The sequence below is a fragment of the Hyperoodon ampullatus genome (assembly GCF_949752795.1).
Source record: "Hyperoodon ampullatus genome assembly, chromosome: 18".
NCBI lineage: Eukaryota > Metazoa > Chordata > Mammalia > Artiodactyla > Ziphiidae > Hyperoodon > Hyperoodon ampullatus.
The window spans coordinates 45,116,439-45,130,620 of record NC_136931.1 but is presented as its reverse complement, the minus strand read 5'-3'; the positions used below and the strand labels follow the sequence as shown (position 1 = coordinate 45,130,620).

General features: G+C 46.8%; 2 protein-coding genes across 2 annotated transcripts in view; both read right to left on the bottom strand.

The window, feature by feature from the left end:
- WDR88 (WD repeat domain 88) overlaps positions 1–5,213 on the bottom strand; it is a gene marked incomplete at both ends in the record, with an annotated part of 41,045 nt that extends 35,832 nt beyond the window's left edge. Inside the window, one exon of the mRNA XM_079724065.1 lies at positions 4,899–5,213. Within this exon, the coding sequence (XP_079580191.1) occupies positions 4,899–5,213 (315 nt within the window). The remainder of the gene's footprint in view (positions 1–4,898) is intronic.
- Positions 5,214–6,612: 1,399 nt separating this feature from the next.
- The window catches only part of GPATCH1 (G-patch domain containing 1), a 44,333-nt gene continuing 36,763 nt past the window's right edge, over positions 6,613–14,182 (bottom strand). Inside the window, exons 17-20 of the mRNA XM_079723438.1 lie at positions 13,944–14,051; positions 11,875–11,972; positions 10,271–10,419; positions 6,613–6,860 (exon numbers count right to left, since the gene is read on the bottom strand). Of these exons, the coding sequence (XP_079579564.1) occupies positions 6,830–6,860; positions 10,271–10,419; positions 11,875–11,972; positions 13,944–14,051 (386 nt within the window). The 3' untranslated portion in view covers positions 6,613–6,829. The remainder of the gene's footprint in view (positions 6,861–10,270; positions 10,420–11,874; positions 11,973–13,943; positions 14,052–14,182) is intronic.

Genomic DNA, 14,182 nt, shown 5'->3' with positions numbered 1-14,182 from the left:
ACTTTGAACTAGACAAAAATGAAAATACAACTTACCAAAATTTGTGGGATGCAGTGAAAGTAGTGCTTAAAGGGAAATTTATAGCATTGAATGCATACATGAAAAAAGAAGGAAAATCTAAAGTCAATCATATAAACTTCCACCTTAAGAAAACAGAAAAAGAAGAGCAAATTAAATCCAAAAGAAGTAGGAGAAAAAAAATACTAGGAATTGCAGCATAATTCAGTGAAACTGGAAACAGGAAATCAATAGAGAAAATCAATTAATACAAAAGCTGATTCTTTAAAAAGATCAATAAAATTGATAAGCCTCTAGCCAGGCTAAGAAAAAAAGAGAGAGAACACAAATTACTAATATCAGCACAGGGGGTAGGGAGGTGTCCAGGATGTAGGGGTACTGCAAAGAAAAAAAATGTTGCCTGCTCTTCCAGTTCTACAAAGATCAAGCCATTAGCCACTGCAGTGGCCCACAGACAGTGCACCTGAGAGGAATTCAAGACAGAGAAAAAGAGGAAGCATTCTGTGCTTTGGATACACCAGCCCCTACATGGTTAAGACGCGTAATTAAGGAACATTTAAATGATCCCAGTTTTTCCATCTTCTTCCCATACACAGAAAAGCACTAAAATCATTAACTTGAGATGTCTGTTCTTTTTGATTAGCAGTAAGCTTTCTATGCTTGACTACATGTTTTTCCAGCAAAAAGTTCATATACCCTGGCTCCTCCCTTACCTCTCTGGAGCCGTCCCTCAGAGCTATCTGAGAGGTTGTCCCCCATGCTACAGTCTGCAGTAAGGTCCAGGAATAAAAGTGAACTGGTAACTTTACACTGTGCATTTTTCTTTAAGTTGACAGGGCTGGGAGGAGGGATCGGAGGCTCTGCCGCTAGTCAGTGCCCCCACGGATGCAGGAACTCTGGATGGGGGGACAAGGTTGGGGTGAGGCAAGTGAAGCCCGAGGTGCAGGGATGAGGGGAGGCGGGGGTCTAGGGTAGGGGAGCGGTTTCGGGGTTGTGGGGAACACGGGGGCTGTGGGAAGGCGGGAGTGAGACGGCCCTTCGGCTCCGGGTAGCTGGGAGAGGTGGGACAGGAACTGGGCCGCCAGGAGACGAGATGCGAGGCGCCAGGTCGGGGCTGGGCCGCCAGGGGGCGCAGGCAAACTGAGCCAGGCGGAGGGCTTGGGGCCGGTCAGGGGGCGGGGCCTGGCAGGCGTGGGGCGGGTCAGGGGTGGGGCCTGGCCGGCGCGGGGCGGAGAGGGGCGGGTCAGGGGGCGGGGCCTGGACAGCAGGGTGCCAGCAGCCCAGGTCGATTGCGGGGCCCAGAAAGAGACCCGGTCAGTGGTCTGCTCCAGGCTCCACCGCCAAAGCCTGCGCCTTGGGGTCGAGACATACGACCCTCAGTTCCCTGCTCTGCAGCTGTCTCTGCCTCGAGGCAAAGCTCTCGGGGCTTCGTTCTTTTACTCATCACAAAAACAGAATTTTAGTATGGAAAAACAGAGCAAGAGCGGGGAAATCCCTCCACCCGCTTCCGGACCTTTCTGGGCAGAGTACTTTTGGAGTGCATTATGGACAGGGAGCCCCAGGAGCCACGCAGAGAAGTTCCACACTCTTGTACTCTAGGTACATTGTCCGAGGCCCTAACAAAACTAGCATATAGAAGACAGTCCGATGTCTGTAAAAGCAAAAAATGTGAGCTCTTTTTTAGGTATATGTAGCGTCCCACAAATATGTTCTACAAATCTGCCTGTGCCTCCCTGGCCGGGCCTTGATGGTGGTGCCGCGGTGCAGCAGGAACCGGGGAGCAAAGACCCCAGAAGACCAGGAGTGCGCTTGGCGGGCTCCTGCTCTCAGGGGCCAGGGTGGGAGATGGGGCAGCCACTGCACAGGCGGCACGCGATGCCAGGTTACGGCCAGAGCCAGGTGAGCGCTGCTTTAGACCGAGGGCAGGGAGAGACACCTCCAACCCCTCGGGGGGAGGGGGACAAAACGAGGACACCGGAGGCCGGACTGACGGGCTTGAACGTCAGCAAGTCAGATGGAAGAGGAGAGAGATGAGGTAGAGCCGAAATGGCTTGGAAGGTCATGGTCAGATCTCCTAACTTCCTCTTAAACGTGCCAGGGAGCCAAGGAGAGGTTTTGAGCCAATTATTTTTAAAATTTGTGACACATCCATGTGTGAGTGTGCCTTGTTTAAAGGCCAAGAATGAAGACTTATCATTGAGAATGTTCTTTAGCAAACCATCTCAGATTGTTGGATGAAATCATCTGGAACATTATTATTCTTGCATTGTGCACCTTCACTTCAAAAGATCATTAGTTAACATTTTCACTGAGCTGAACAACTGCATAAGGTACCTTGCTGTATAAACACTTCCAAGATGTACTGTTTTCAACCACTGCTCCCCTCTGTTTATTCTAAACTGCTTTTTCTTACTCCAGTTCTTAATTCTGACTTTTTTGTTGTTTGCCAGAGTATTCCCTTGAGTAACTTTTTCCTCAAAGAGAGGCATCTTTTCTGAGTTTTTGCAGCTCTGAAGAAAATGTCCTTTTGTTGGCTTTATCAGGACCAGAAGTTTGGCCAGGCAGAGAATACTTTAGGTATACTTTTCTCTATATACTGGGCCTGTCGAATGGCTGACTGTCTCGGCCAGGCCACCACAGAAAAGAATACTTTTCTCCCAGAGCTTTATATAACTTCTCAACTTCTGTTAACCTAATGGATCATAAAAACCTCAGGCCAAAAAAAATCTTAAGCCACCTGAATGTGCATGCACCCAAGACTGGTTAAATCCATCAGGGGGCAGCCAGCCAATGGAATACTCTCCACAAAAAAAGAACAAGGAAGCTGGTTCCTTGCTAATATGGAGAGACCTCGAGACCTCCCTGGTGGTCCAGTGGGTAAGACTCCGCACTCCCAATGCAGGGGACCCGGGCTCATGTTCGATCCCTGGTCGGGGGAACTAGATCCCGCATACATACCACAACTAAGATCCTGCGTGCTGCAACTAAAACCCGGTGCAGCCAAAATAAATAAATAAGTTTTTTAAAAAAAATATGGAAAGATCTCTAAAATAAATTTAAAAAACAAATTTAAAAACCAGGTGCAGAAGAGGTCTAAGTTATGCTTCCATTTATGTAAAAAAACGGAGGAGCCAGAATATACATGTATGTGCTGGTATGTGCATAAAATATCTCTGTAAGGATGCAGAGGAAACTAGAAACATTTGTTGCCTCCGTAGAGGGAAAGAGGGTAGTTGGGGGGGGCGGTGCTAGAGAGACTCTTTTTAAAAATTTATTTTATTGAAGTATAGTTGATTTACAGTGTTAGTTTCTGGTGTACAGCAAAGTGATTCATTTCTATATATAATCCCAAACTCCTAATCCATCCCTCCCCCACCCTCCCTGCCCCTTGGCAACCACATAGAGTACACACTATGTCCGTGGGGAGACACTTAATTGTAAAAAACAAAAACAAAAAGTGCCCACAAACCTTTTTTATCTATTGAATATGGATCTTGGGGGTATTCTATGGAGAACAGAAATAAAATACAACTCCTATGCTCTCCTTTAATTTTACTTAAAAATCAGAATAACTGTCATAAATAAAAGCAAGCAAAGCACTGGCACACACTGCTTTCTCTTCAAACAGACTTCCGCATGGAGACCCCAATGCACCCCTGTGGTGGCCTGGCCGAGACAGTCAGCCATTCGACAGGCCCAGTTGTGGACTCAGCTCCGAGGTCCTCTGACAGCTGGAGAAGCCTCCAGCTCAGTCTGATCGCAGGCTTTTCCATCTGCACTGGAAAAGGGACAGCCTTGCTCCTATCCTTGCAGTGCAGGCATTCACCACCTGTAGGTTTTATTTCCCTCCAATCTTGCAGTGAACTTGACTATGTCTTTTTTTTTTTTTTGCGGTACGCGGGCCTCTCACTGTTGTGGCCTCTCCCGTTGCGGAGCACAGGCTCCGGACGCGCAGGCTCAGCGGCCATGGCTCACGGGCCCAGCCGCTCCGCGGCATGTGGGATCTTCCCGGACCGGGGCACGAACCCGCGTCCCGTGCATCGGCAGGCGGACTCTGAACCACTGCGCCACCAGGGAAGCCCTGACTATGTCTTTCCACATGAGCGCTCCAGTCTTTCTTCGGCCCAGGGACGTTTCCCTGTTTCCTTCTGCATTTCTTTCCTCCTCCTGCCCCCTCCCCCACCCCAATACCTCATACATTTACTGGCTCTTCTGCATCTCCCCTGCCTTCCTCTTCTCTTTTCTCTCATAATTATTGTTCCTTTATATTTCTTCTCTGAGTTCTCAGAGAATCCCATGAGCTTGTTTTCGAACTTTCTGTTCCAGTTCTCTGCTCTGATTTTAAAGCCTCCATGGAGGATCTTCGTTTGGAAATCCTCTTTTTCATCCCCAAGACTTCTCTCTGCTCACAGATTATTTCTTCTTCCCAGCTACCGGCCTTCTTTTCATCAATGCATCGTCTCTCAAGTATCATTTAGAATACAAAGTAGTGTTTTGGGGTTATTTCTGTATTATTATTATTCTAAGTTTTCTGTTGCTTCTAGTGCTGTTTCATGGGTGACAGGGCTCCCTCACTGACCCCAGGGCATGCACTTGGGAGTGTCACCATGGGGACATTTGGGAGGCTCAGCCGGAGCCCACAGGGTCTGGGTTGGGTGGGGTCCCCCTCCCCCAGGATGGTTTCCCTGGGACACCCGGCCTCTCCTCCAGCTGCCCCCGCCCCCGGCAGCCACTTTGCCCACTAGGTGTGCCTGGGGCAGGGGGCTGGGCCCAGGCCTAGCAAGCCAGGTGGCTCCCTCCCAGGTCCCCTTGAGGGCTCTTGAGCTCTCCCCACCTGTTGGGAACAAGCCACACCCCCTCCCCTTGGGGGCGGTTCTGACCTTGGAGAGGGGTTCCTGGTCGCCCCAGAACGCTGCCTTCTCAGGCATCCAGTGCTTCTCCGGCGGTGGCAAGTCATTGCCCACAGCCAGGGGGTTAAGCGAGGGCAGCAGCCGGCCCCGCCGCGCCTCCAAGAGCGAGAGCTTGAAGCGGCCGCAGGCCCTGACCAGCGCTACCCAGGGCAGCTTGCGGGGCCGATGCGCGCCGTCGCGGATGTGGACCGAGGACAGCTGCACGTTACTTCTCCGGAGCGCTGTCTTCCCGTCCTGGTCCAGGGCTTTCGCGGAGCTGGGGGCGCCCGGGGGCTGGGAGGCCATCTCGGAGCCCGGCCTGGCCACGAACGGTGGCGCCACGCGCCCGCGCCCCCGCCTTGGGACCCACGCGCCCTTCCTGAGCCCGGAGATCTCGCTGCTTCCGCTCAACGCCCGGCACGGTTAGCCACAGAAAAATGGACTTCTAGTTCTGGGCGTAAAAGGAATGAGGCCAAGTGTGTGAAACCGGCGTCCCCATCCTCGCGGCCACGCTTAGGGTCTTCCTGGCTCCGCCTCCCGGAATGATATGTGTGTGTTCTGCCTTTGTAGGGGTCTCCTGGCCAACCCACTTCACCGTCAACAACAGAGAAACGGTCCATAAATTACAGAATGTGCCCAGGATTAATTAAGATGCAGCTGTTAGGGGTAGGTACACAAAATAGATAAGCACCTGAGGGAAATACCTGTCATAATGCCAATGAAATACCAAAGAACAAAATGGCACCTCTTGGGACTCCCCTGGTGGTACAGTGGTTAAGAATCCGCCTGCCAATGCAGGCGACATGGGCTCGATCCCTGGTCCCGGAAGATCCCACATGCCGCGGAGCAACTAAGCCAGTGCACCACAACTATTGAGCCTGTGCTCTAGAGCCTGCAAGCCACAACTACTGAAGCCTACGTGCCACAACTACTGAAGCCCATGCACCTAGAGCCCGTGTTCCACAAGAGACACCACCGCAATGAGAAGCCCGCGTGCAGCAATGAAGACCCAACACAGCCAAAAATAGATTAATTAATTAATTTTTTTAAAAAAACACTTAAAAAAAAGAAAGTCACCTCTTGTCCGGGAGCAGACTCAATGCTAGAAAATGACTGCATGGAATTATAACAAAAGAGCAAGGGTTGTCAACCTTGGTGGGTAGAAGTGATTTTCTTCCTTCTTTCTCCTTTTACAATTGTTCTGCTTTTTCTATGATGTTACTTTGATAATACGAAAAAAACCTCTGCACTCTGTTTTTTCTAAAGGTCTCATCAGGGCCGATGAGGCAGCCTCAGAGCAGGGACCCAGGGCTGCAGGGCAAAGACCTGGAGCTTGTGTGACCCAGGGTGTGGGCGCACACTCTTCCACTCTTGGTCCCAGTGCTTTCCTCAGTCACTTTGGTGGCATCTACCCCGAGAGGCTGAGGCCACCTGCCAGGATCCTGGTACTGTGCTGCCCACTTGGCTCCTGGCCACCAGCACCAACCACATGAGGGAGGAACCACACTCCCCAGGAAAACATGGGAAAGCGACCACCTCCCTCCCACACGGGTCCTTAAGTAAGTCAGACTGTCCTTATCTGAACCTGGCTTTCTTCACAACAAAACCAGAGAAAAGCCTTTGCTTTTCATTTCTTTTTTAAAGTTTCAGGAAATGAAAAATCAAGAAAAAAATAGAAAAATGCCATTTTAATTAAACTGTACAGTCTGAGTTTTTTCCTCTGATACTAATAGAAGTTAAAAATAGAAATCAATTTCAGCAACCTTCCAAGGCAAGCTTTGAAATGTCAAGGTTTTAAAAAATATTATTTTACAGCAAAAATTTACATATAAATACAATCTGTACAATCTATTAACTGAGTGACCAATGAACTTCCATCCTGGAGGAGATCTGGTACTGGGACAGGCCAGGGCAGAATTCAATTACTGCCTTCTTAGTGGAAGACGCTTCAGCCTAGAAAAGGAAATAAAAGAGAGAGAGGAGGAAAGTTAGATACAAACAGAAAAACCAGACAGTCCAGCGGGGGAGAAGAATGCCAGGCCTCTCCCTGAGCCAAAGTGGCACAAAATACAGAGGATGACCTGCACCATGAAAGAAAGTACCGTTTAATCTGCACTCTTAAGATTCTGTTCCCCCCAAAGCACACAGAGAGACTCACTCCTCCACATCTCCTATTAAGACCCATTTATAAAAGCAAGTTCCAATCCTGGTTTCACACACCTATCTCCTGTATGACCTTTGGGAAGGAACTAAAAAAACAAAAAACAAAACCATGTTTGCTCCAGGGCCAAAAGCTCCCGAGCCTTTAGTCTTAAATCTCAGCTTCGTGCACACAAGAATGTTCATGGCGGCTCTACTCACCAAGAAGAGCTGGGTCACACTGACTCTAGATTCGTGCTCTATAGCCCCAAAGTGGAAAACCAAATGCCCCCAACAATGGAATAGATGAATACTCTGTGGTGTAGCCCATAAAGGAATACTCTATGGCAGTGAGAACGAACCAGCTGGTGCTACAACAATACAGAGGAATCTCACAAGCCAGATGCAAGAGTTCATAGTACATGGGTCCCTTAAACAAATCTGAAACACAGGCAAGAGTAATCAGCGGTGCTAGAAGCCAGAGCGGTTACCTTTGGGGGGCGGGGGTGGGGATGCTAAGTGGGAGGGGCTTCTGGAGTGCTGGTTTATTCCTTGCTCTAGGTATGTTCAGGGAGCGAACATGCATGGAGCTGGGAACTTACAGTGTGAATGCACTAAAGAGTGTACTTAGCTGTATGTTTCCACGTCTGTGAAATTCTAGAATGGGCAAAGCTAACGTACAGGGACAGGAGGAAGATCGGTGTCTCCTGGGGAGGGGATGGAGGGGCAGACTGCAAGTCCATCCAGAACTAGGCTGTGCCGTCACTGAAGGAAAGCAGCAGGGGCCCTTGACAAGAGTGAGACCTCAGCCAGGCGCTGGGGATGCAAGTAAGACCCATGTGACCCTCAAAATGCCCCTTGCAGGAGACAGATGCAGACAGGTAATACACAGAGTGGAGGGAGGCACAGAAGATGGAGGGGCCCCCTCCAGGCTCCCTGGGAAGAACCTAGGAAGCTTAGGGGTGCGGGGCTATGGAAACTATACCTTTAGCAACCACAAGAGTAATATTTAAATACATTTCACACCTCAGACACTGCATTCCCTCTATCCCAGTCCCCCGCCTCAGAGATAAGTGCTCTCAGGGGTGTAAGAACCTCTCCAGCCCTTTTCTATGCAAGGATGTACATACATGTGCATGCGGGGAAATCCAAAGGCCTGAGGACAACAGTACCAGGCATATACACTGTTCTGCAGCTTCTGGTCTCTAAATGGTAAGTTTTAGACGCAAGTCAGCACACAGCTACCTGCCCACGTTTTCTGACTGCTGTGCTCAGCCCACCCCACCACACCCTCCCGATGGGCACTGAGGGGCTTCCACGTGTGCAAGCGCAAATGCCTCCCCGCAGGAATGACTCATCACATGGCCCCAAACGGTCAAGGGTGAAAATACCAGGTGTTGGTGAGGGTCAGTGGGCCTCCCTGGGCCTTGCTTTCCCCGCCTGTGGGAGGAGGGGACACAAGTCACAGCCTTATGTGAGGATTAAACGAGCTCACACCCATGGTGTGCCGCATAGTGCCTGGCCCGTCCCTGTCACCACTGGCACGCGCCCTGAGGAAAGGGAAACGTGAATCAACACAGCTGCTTCAGGGGGCTCTGGATTAAATGGAAATGCTCATATCCGTATTGTTTCTGAACCATGAGAAGGTCCTGTCCATTCTAAAGAAATAAATGAAAAAGAACAAGGCAGCGGCACTTGTCTTTCCAGACGGCAATTAAAGTAATTAAGAGAGGGCGGATGAAAAAATAGAAAAATGGCTAAGAAACCAGAACAGAGAATCCAGGAACAGATCCGCATGGGTACAGGCATTTAGAATCTGATCAAGCTACACCTCCCTTAACAGCCCAGAGCACTGGTGGGGCCGAGTGGCCAGGGCTCGCGCCTGCCGTGTCCCCCGTCACCCTGGGCCCACAGCTGGACTTGCCCTACCTGGTCCCATGCTGGCCGGGCAGGGCCACCCAGCTGCTCCGGCCCGTGGGCTGGAGGGGAAGGGAAGACAGCAACTTCCAGGCAGGACCATAACAACCTCCAAGACCATCCTCCAACCCGTTCCCTTCGTGTCCTCTGAGGGCCACATTCTAGAGTGGAACAAACTGGGATCCTGAGTAACTTTCTCAATTTAACTTGTGCTCCACTGTGCTGTGCCCGTGGGTTGAGAGGGTTCCTTTTCATCACAGCTTGCCTACTCACTCTAATACGACCGGCCGTCTATCTGGAGAAAGGTAAGCTGGATGCCTACCCTACTCTCTGTTCACACACAAAAAAAGGAAAATAAAACAATTCAAATAGCTTAAAGCAAAACAAAACTACAAAAGCATGAGAACAGTCTATACACATATACAAAACCTTACATTAGGGAAGGCCTTAAAAAGACAAAATGTAAAACATACCAACAACAACACAAAAATTCACAAAACGGAGTGTTCCCAAAATTAAAGTTTCTGTTCAACAAAGATTGTTACAAGTCATAGAACAGGTAACACTCTAAAACACAGAGGATTAATATCCAGAATTATTTTTTAATTCCTGAAAATCAGTAAAAACAGTACCTAAAAACCAGTATAAAAATCTAACAGAAAACAGAATATTGTGCAAAGGACAGGAGCACATGATTCACAAAAGAGCCCATGGCAAAGGCTGAGACACACAGGAAAGGCTGCTCAGCCTCATTACTGATTCGGGAAATGCAATGAAGATGACATGCCATTCTTCACCCATCAGGCTGGCAAACATCTCTGTGCTGTTTGTAACTGATGTAACAACAAGGAGCTTTCATAATTTAAATGGATAGAGCTACTTTTGGAAACAATTTGGTGATATTTATTCCTTCTAAATGTTCATTCCCTCTAGATTTATGCTACATAAAGTTATATTATTTATATTAAAAATGTGCAACAAAATGCACGTGTACCTGTGTGTGTGTGTGTGTGTGTGGCTGCGCAAAAAAGTCTTCAGAGTTACAAAGCAACAGATGACAGAGGTTACTGTGGAGAAAAGAGAGATTTGGGGAACTGGTCACAGGCCACTTCAAGCCTTATCTGTAAGATCTGAACTTTCACAATGATGATATATTTATGTATTACTTATGCAATTAGAAGTTAACTTTTTAAAAAACGAGTTAATGCACAAATTTATCATTTCTGACATTTCCCTCTATGCAAACACAGCAAGGTTTCAACGAGCCTCTGAGGGTTTCTGAAAGCCTACTGTCTCCTGTCGCCTACCGTCTCAGCAGCTCCTGGGGTGACAGGTCTGTGGCTCCTTCTGCATCGCTCTGGCTGTCACTGCTGCTCGTACTCTCGGAACTACTACTTTTCTCTGACTTTTTATTCTTTTGCTTGCCTTTGTGTTTGTGCTTCCGGTGTTTCTTTTTCTGAAATAAATAAATAAACAAATAAACAAATCAAGGAGAACAAACGGGTGTTTCCCTTCCTAATTCCGCGCAGTGGCAGGCTAATGAGGCATTGGGTTGCTGGAGTCATTCAAAAACAAAAAACTTCACTTGGGGGAGCTTTAGCCTGGTGTGGGACAGACCAGTACACACAACTGGGCACACTCTCCACCGTGCATATGCTCACAGAATTGATCTTCTGGCGACAGACACAGCAGAACCAAGCAGGTACAGGCAGGACCCCATCATGACACTCAGCCCCCATCTCATCCAAGGTGACCCTGTCCCCGCCCCGTGAACCTGCCTGCTCCATTTCTTTAGCCATATGTGACAAACCACATATCAAGATGGCAAGCTCCCTGGAAAAGCACAAAGAAGAAACTGGTAGAAGGTCAGAGAACAGCACATATGCCGGTGAGAAACACGTGAGTTTGGTTTTCAAATCTGTCGGCACCAGTTTCTTTCCTTTCACTCCAGGAGAACTTCTCTTACCTTCCACGCTCAAGAATCCTTTTTTCAGGTGGCCAAAAGAGGAACTGTTTCTAATCAATTCTACTACTGCCCAGATCACTGTGGGTACCCAGCACTAACATTAACTGAATTAAAAGCCTGTGCCATAACTCAAAAGAAGACACGGATGTTGAGACAGTGGTGTCAACAGTGTTCTTTAAGTGTTCCATCACTTCAAATGGCAAGCTGCAGACCCAAATCTCTGTTTGTGATGACGACAAAGTAGTTGAGAAATGTTCAAACTAATACCTTCCTTTAATATTGAATGATAATCAATATCAAATGTTTTTATTCATTATCTAAATATTTTATTAAAAACAATTGTCTTATTAAACACAGCAATTAACTATTCTGTTATTTAATACTCAACCATTACTCTAAGATATTTATTTATTTATTTATTTATTTAATTTTTTTTGGCCGAGCAACTTAAGGGATCTTAGCTCCCCGACCAGGAATTGAACCTGGCCCCCACAGTGAAAGCCCCGAGTCCTAACCACTGGACCGCCAGGGAATTCTCAACTCTAAGATATTTAAATGTCCTTTTTTCCTACTTTTTAATGTTCATGAATAAAAAAAAAATTTTTAAGTAGAACTGAATAAATTAAGATATTCTGTCTAAAAGAAAAACAGGACTTCCCCGGCGGTCCAGTGGTTAGACTCTGCGCTTCACGGCAGCGGGCACGGGTTCGATCTCTGGTCAGGGAAGATCCTGCATGACGTGCGGTGTGGTCAAAACAAAACAAAAAACAAAGTTTTTCTGAAAATCGAGGGTTTCCATTGACTATCAACATTTCTGTCAAGGTATAGAGAGACCTGTGGCCTCCATCTTGACTGGCTTCATGGGTCACCCCTGGAGGCTGGTCTAGACGACAGAAGCAGAGGCGTCTGACCCCACACACTGATCCTGGCACACCCAGAAGTTACCTTCTCTTTCTTCCGTCTGTGCTCTTTCTTGGTCTTGTGTTTTTCTTTGTTCTTTTTATGTTTCTCTTTGAGAGGTGCCTCAAGTTTCTGACGAGCATCTGAAACACGAATGTAATAAAGACATTACTTAGAGACTACAGGGGAAAAGACGGCTAAATTACTGAGTTAGGAATCTGACGTAGACGGATGTTTACCATTAAGGCAGAACTCCTGCCCTGCCTCACTGATAAACAAGCAGATTAGCATATCACGTTGTAGATCTATATTTAGAAACTGCCAGAAACCTCAGCCTAAGACCAGAGTGATCCAACTGGTGTCTGGCCGCAGTCTTATCTGCCAGATGAAGATAAAGTCAGACCAGAATGCCTGCAAGCCTTCTGTCGTTTAACATCCTCAGGTAAGCTCAGAGATAGACCAGAGTCTGAATCTGGCTCTGTCAGCAGGTCTGTGATCTTTGGCATGTTGCTAAACCTCTCCAAGTCTGTTTTCCTGTCTGAAAAATGGGGAAAAGAAGAATCCCTATCCTTTTGGGGACACAGAGAGGATTAGATGGGACCGTGCACATGAATCCCATAGCCCAGAATCTGGCACATAATTGTCCGCCCCTCTGACACCGTCCACCCTTTACAAAAGCGCATTTCATGTGAGTTTGTCTTATAAGCAGAAACATTAAAAAATTAGCACCAAAACAATATAATGTATGTGATCATTAAAAATGACTAAACATGGCAGAAATAAAGACACAGATGTAGAGAACAAACGTATGGACACCAAGGGGGGAAAGTGGCAGGGGTGGTGGTAGTGGTGGTGGGTTGAATTGGGAGATTGGGACTGACATGTATACACTAATATGTATAAAATGGATAACTAATAAGAACCTGCTGTATAAAAAAATAAATAAAATTAAATTTAAAAAAAAGAGACTAAACAAGTTGCATGCGCTCCACTTCTCCACCTCCAAATTCTGACCAAAACGTTTTCATAGGTCATTAACTTCCAGGTCATCAAACCAGCAGAAAATTATCTATAGCAGAAACACTGTAAGTCATTAAATCAACTTTTTTCTACCTAAAGGAAAATTCCAAGGTATTTCAGGAGTATGGTTCATTTCCCAAACCCAGTTAACCAATGCCTGCTATTTTCTAGTCCTACAGTTTGGTCAAATATTTCCCAAGTTGACCTCCCCAAACTTTTTTTTTTTTGATGCTAGTTTTTGGAAAATAGCCCATAGACCAAATTAAGTTATCTACTATTACAAGGTTATCAAGAACCATCTGGGAAATGGGCATAACTAACTTAGCTTTCAAGTGCTGACACTTATTTTAAACTAAAGATCTGAACAATTACACAAATGAGAAATACATTCACCACAATTTTTCAAAACTTCACACATTTGACTCCTCTCTGCTTTCATCTCTTTGAAGGCTGGGTTAATTAACCAAGCCACTATGCATATGTGGGCACTACAGGAAACTATAAAGTAGATAATAGAATTTTATGTCATTTCTATATCTGGGCCCTATTATCAGATGTTTGTTAACTCAGCTTTCAAAGAGATGCCAACCAGTCTAAACATTTTAACATGAGATGTCAGTTTAAGCTGGCACTGAACAGAAGTTGTTAACAGATATTGGGGGAGGAGGATGAGCTGTATTTACTTCTGAAAGGATTAGTTTTATTTTATTTGCTGCATTAGCCAAAGTATAAAGAAGTCTCTGAATATCCTTCTCCCTACAATTCCTATCCCATCTTTGTGCCCTGGATTTTTACTTTTTTATCTCTATATGTGACAAAATTTGAGATACTTAGGGCCCTATCGGTTAAAAAGTTAAAAAAAAAAATTGAAGGACTCTAAGGCTGAAAAGCAACAGCTATCATTTAGGCACGAGGTGGAAGCACTGATTTTCCAAACATGGCTGAGAACAGATAAACTAGAAACAAACATATATATTTGGTCAGCCTCATGCTGGATTACGTTGGCAGACAGAACAATGTGGTTAGAGTTGTCCTATCTTGGGGGAGACTCCGGCCCCAATGCAAACAGATGACACAAGGAGCTCTCGACTCACTGGGGCAGAAGACGGGAGGCAGCTGCGGGCCAAACTCCTCTCTTTCATCTATCTGTATCTTCTGAATCGGGAAGAAAGGTGCGGGCTCCTGGGGTGCTGGCTCACTAGCTGAAAAACACCAGGATATTAATTTTAGATACATGCCAAATATTAATGTGCTTGAGTCTTCAATTAATGTCTGTTTTTACCAGATAGCATGTGCTTTTCGTCAGCACCCTGCGTAACTAGCTCACGCCAGG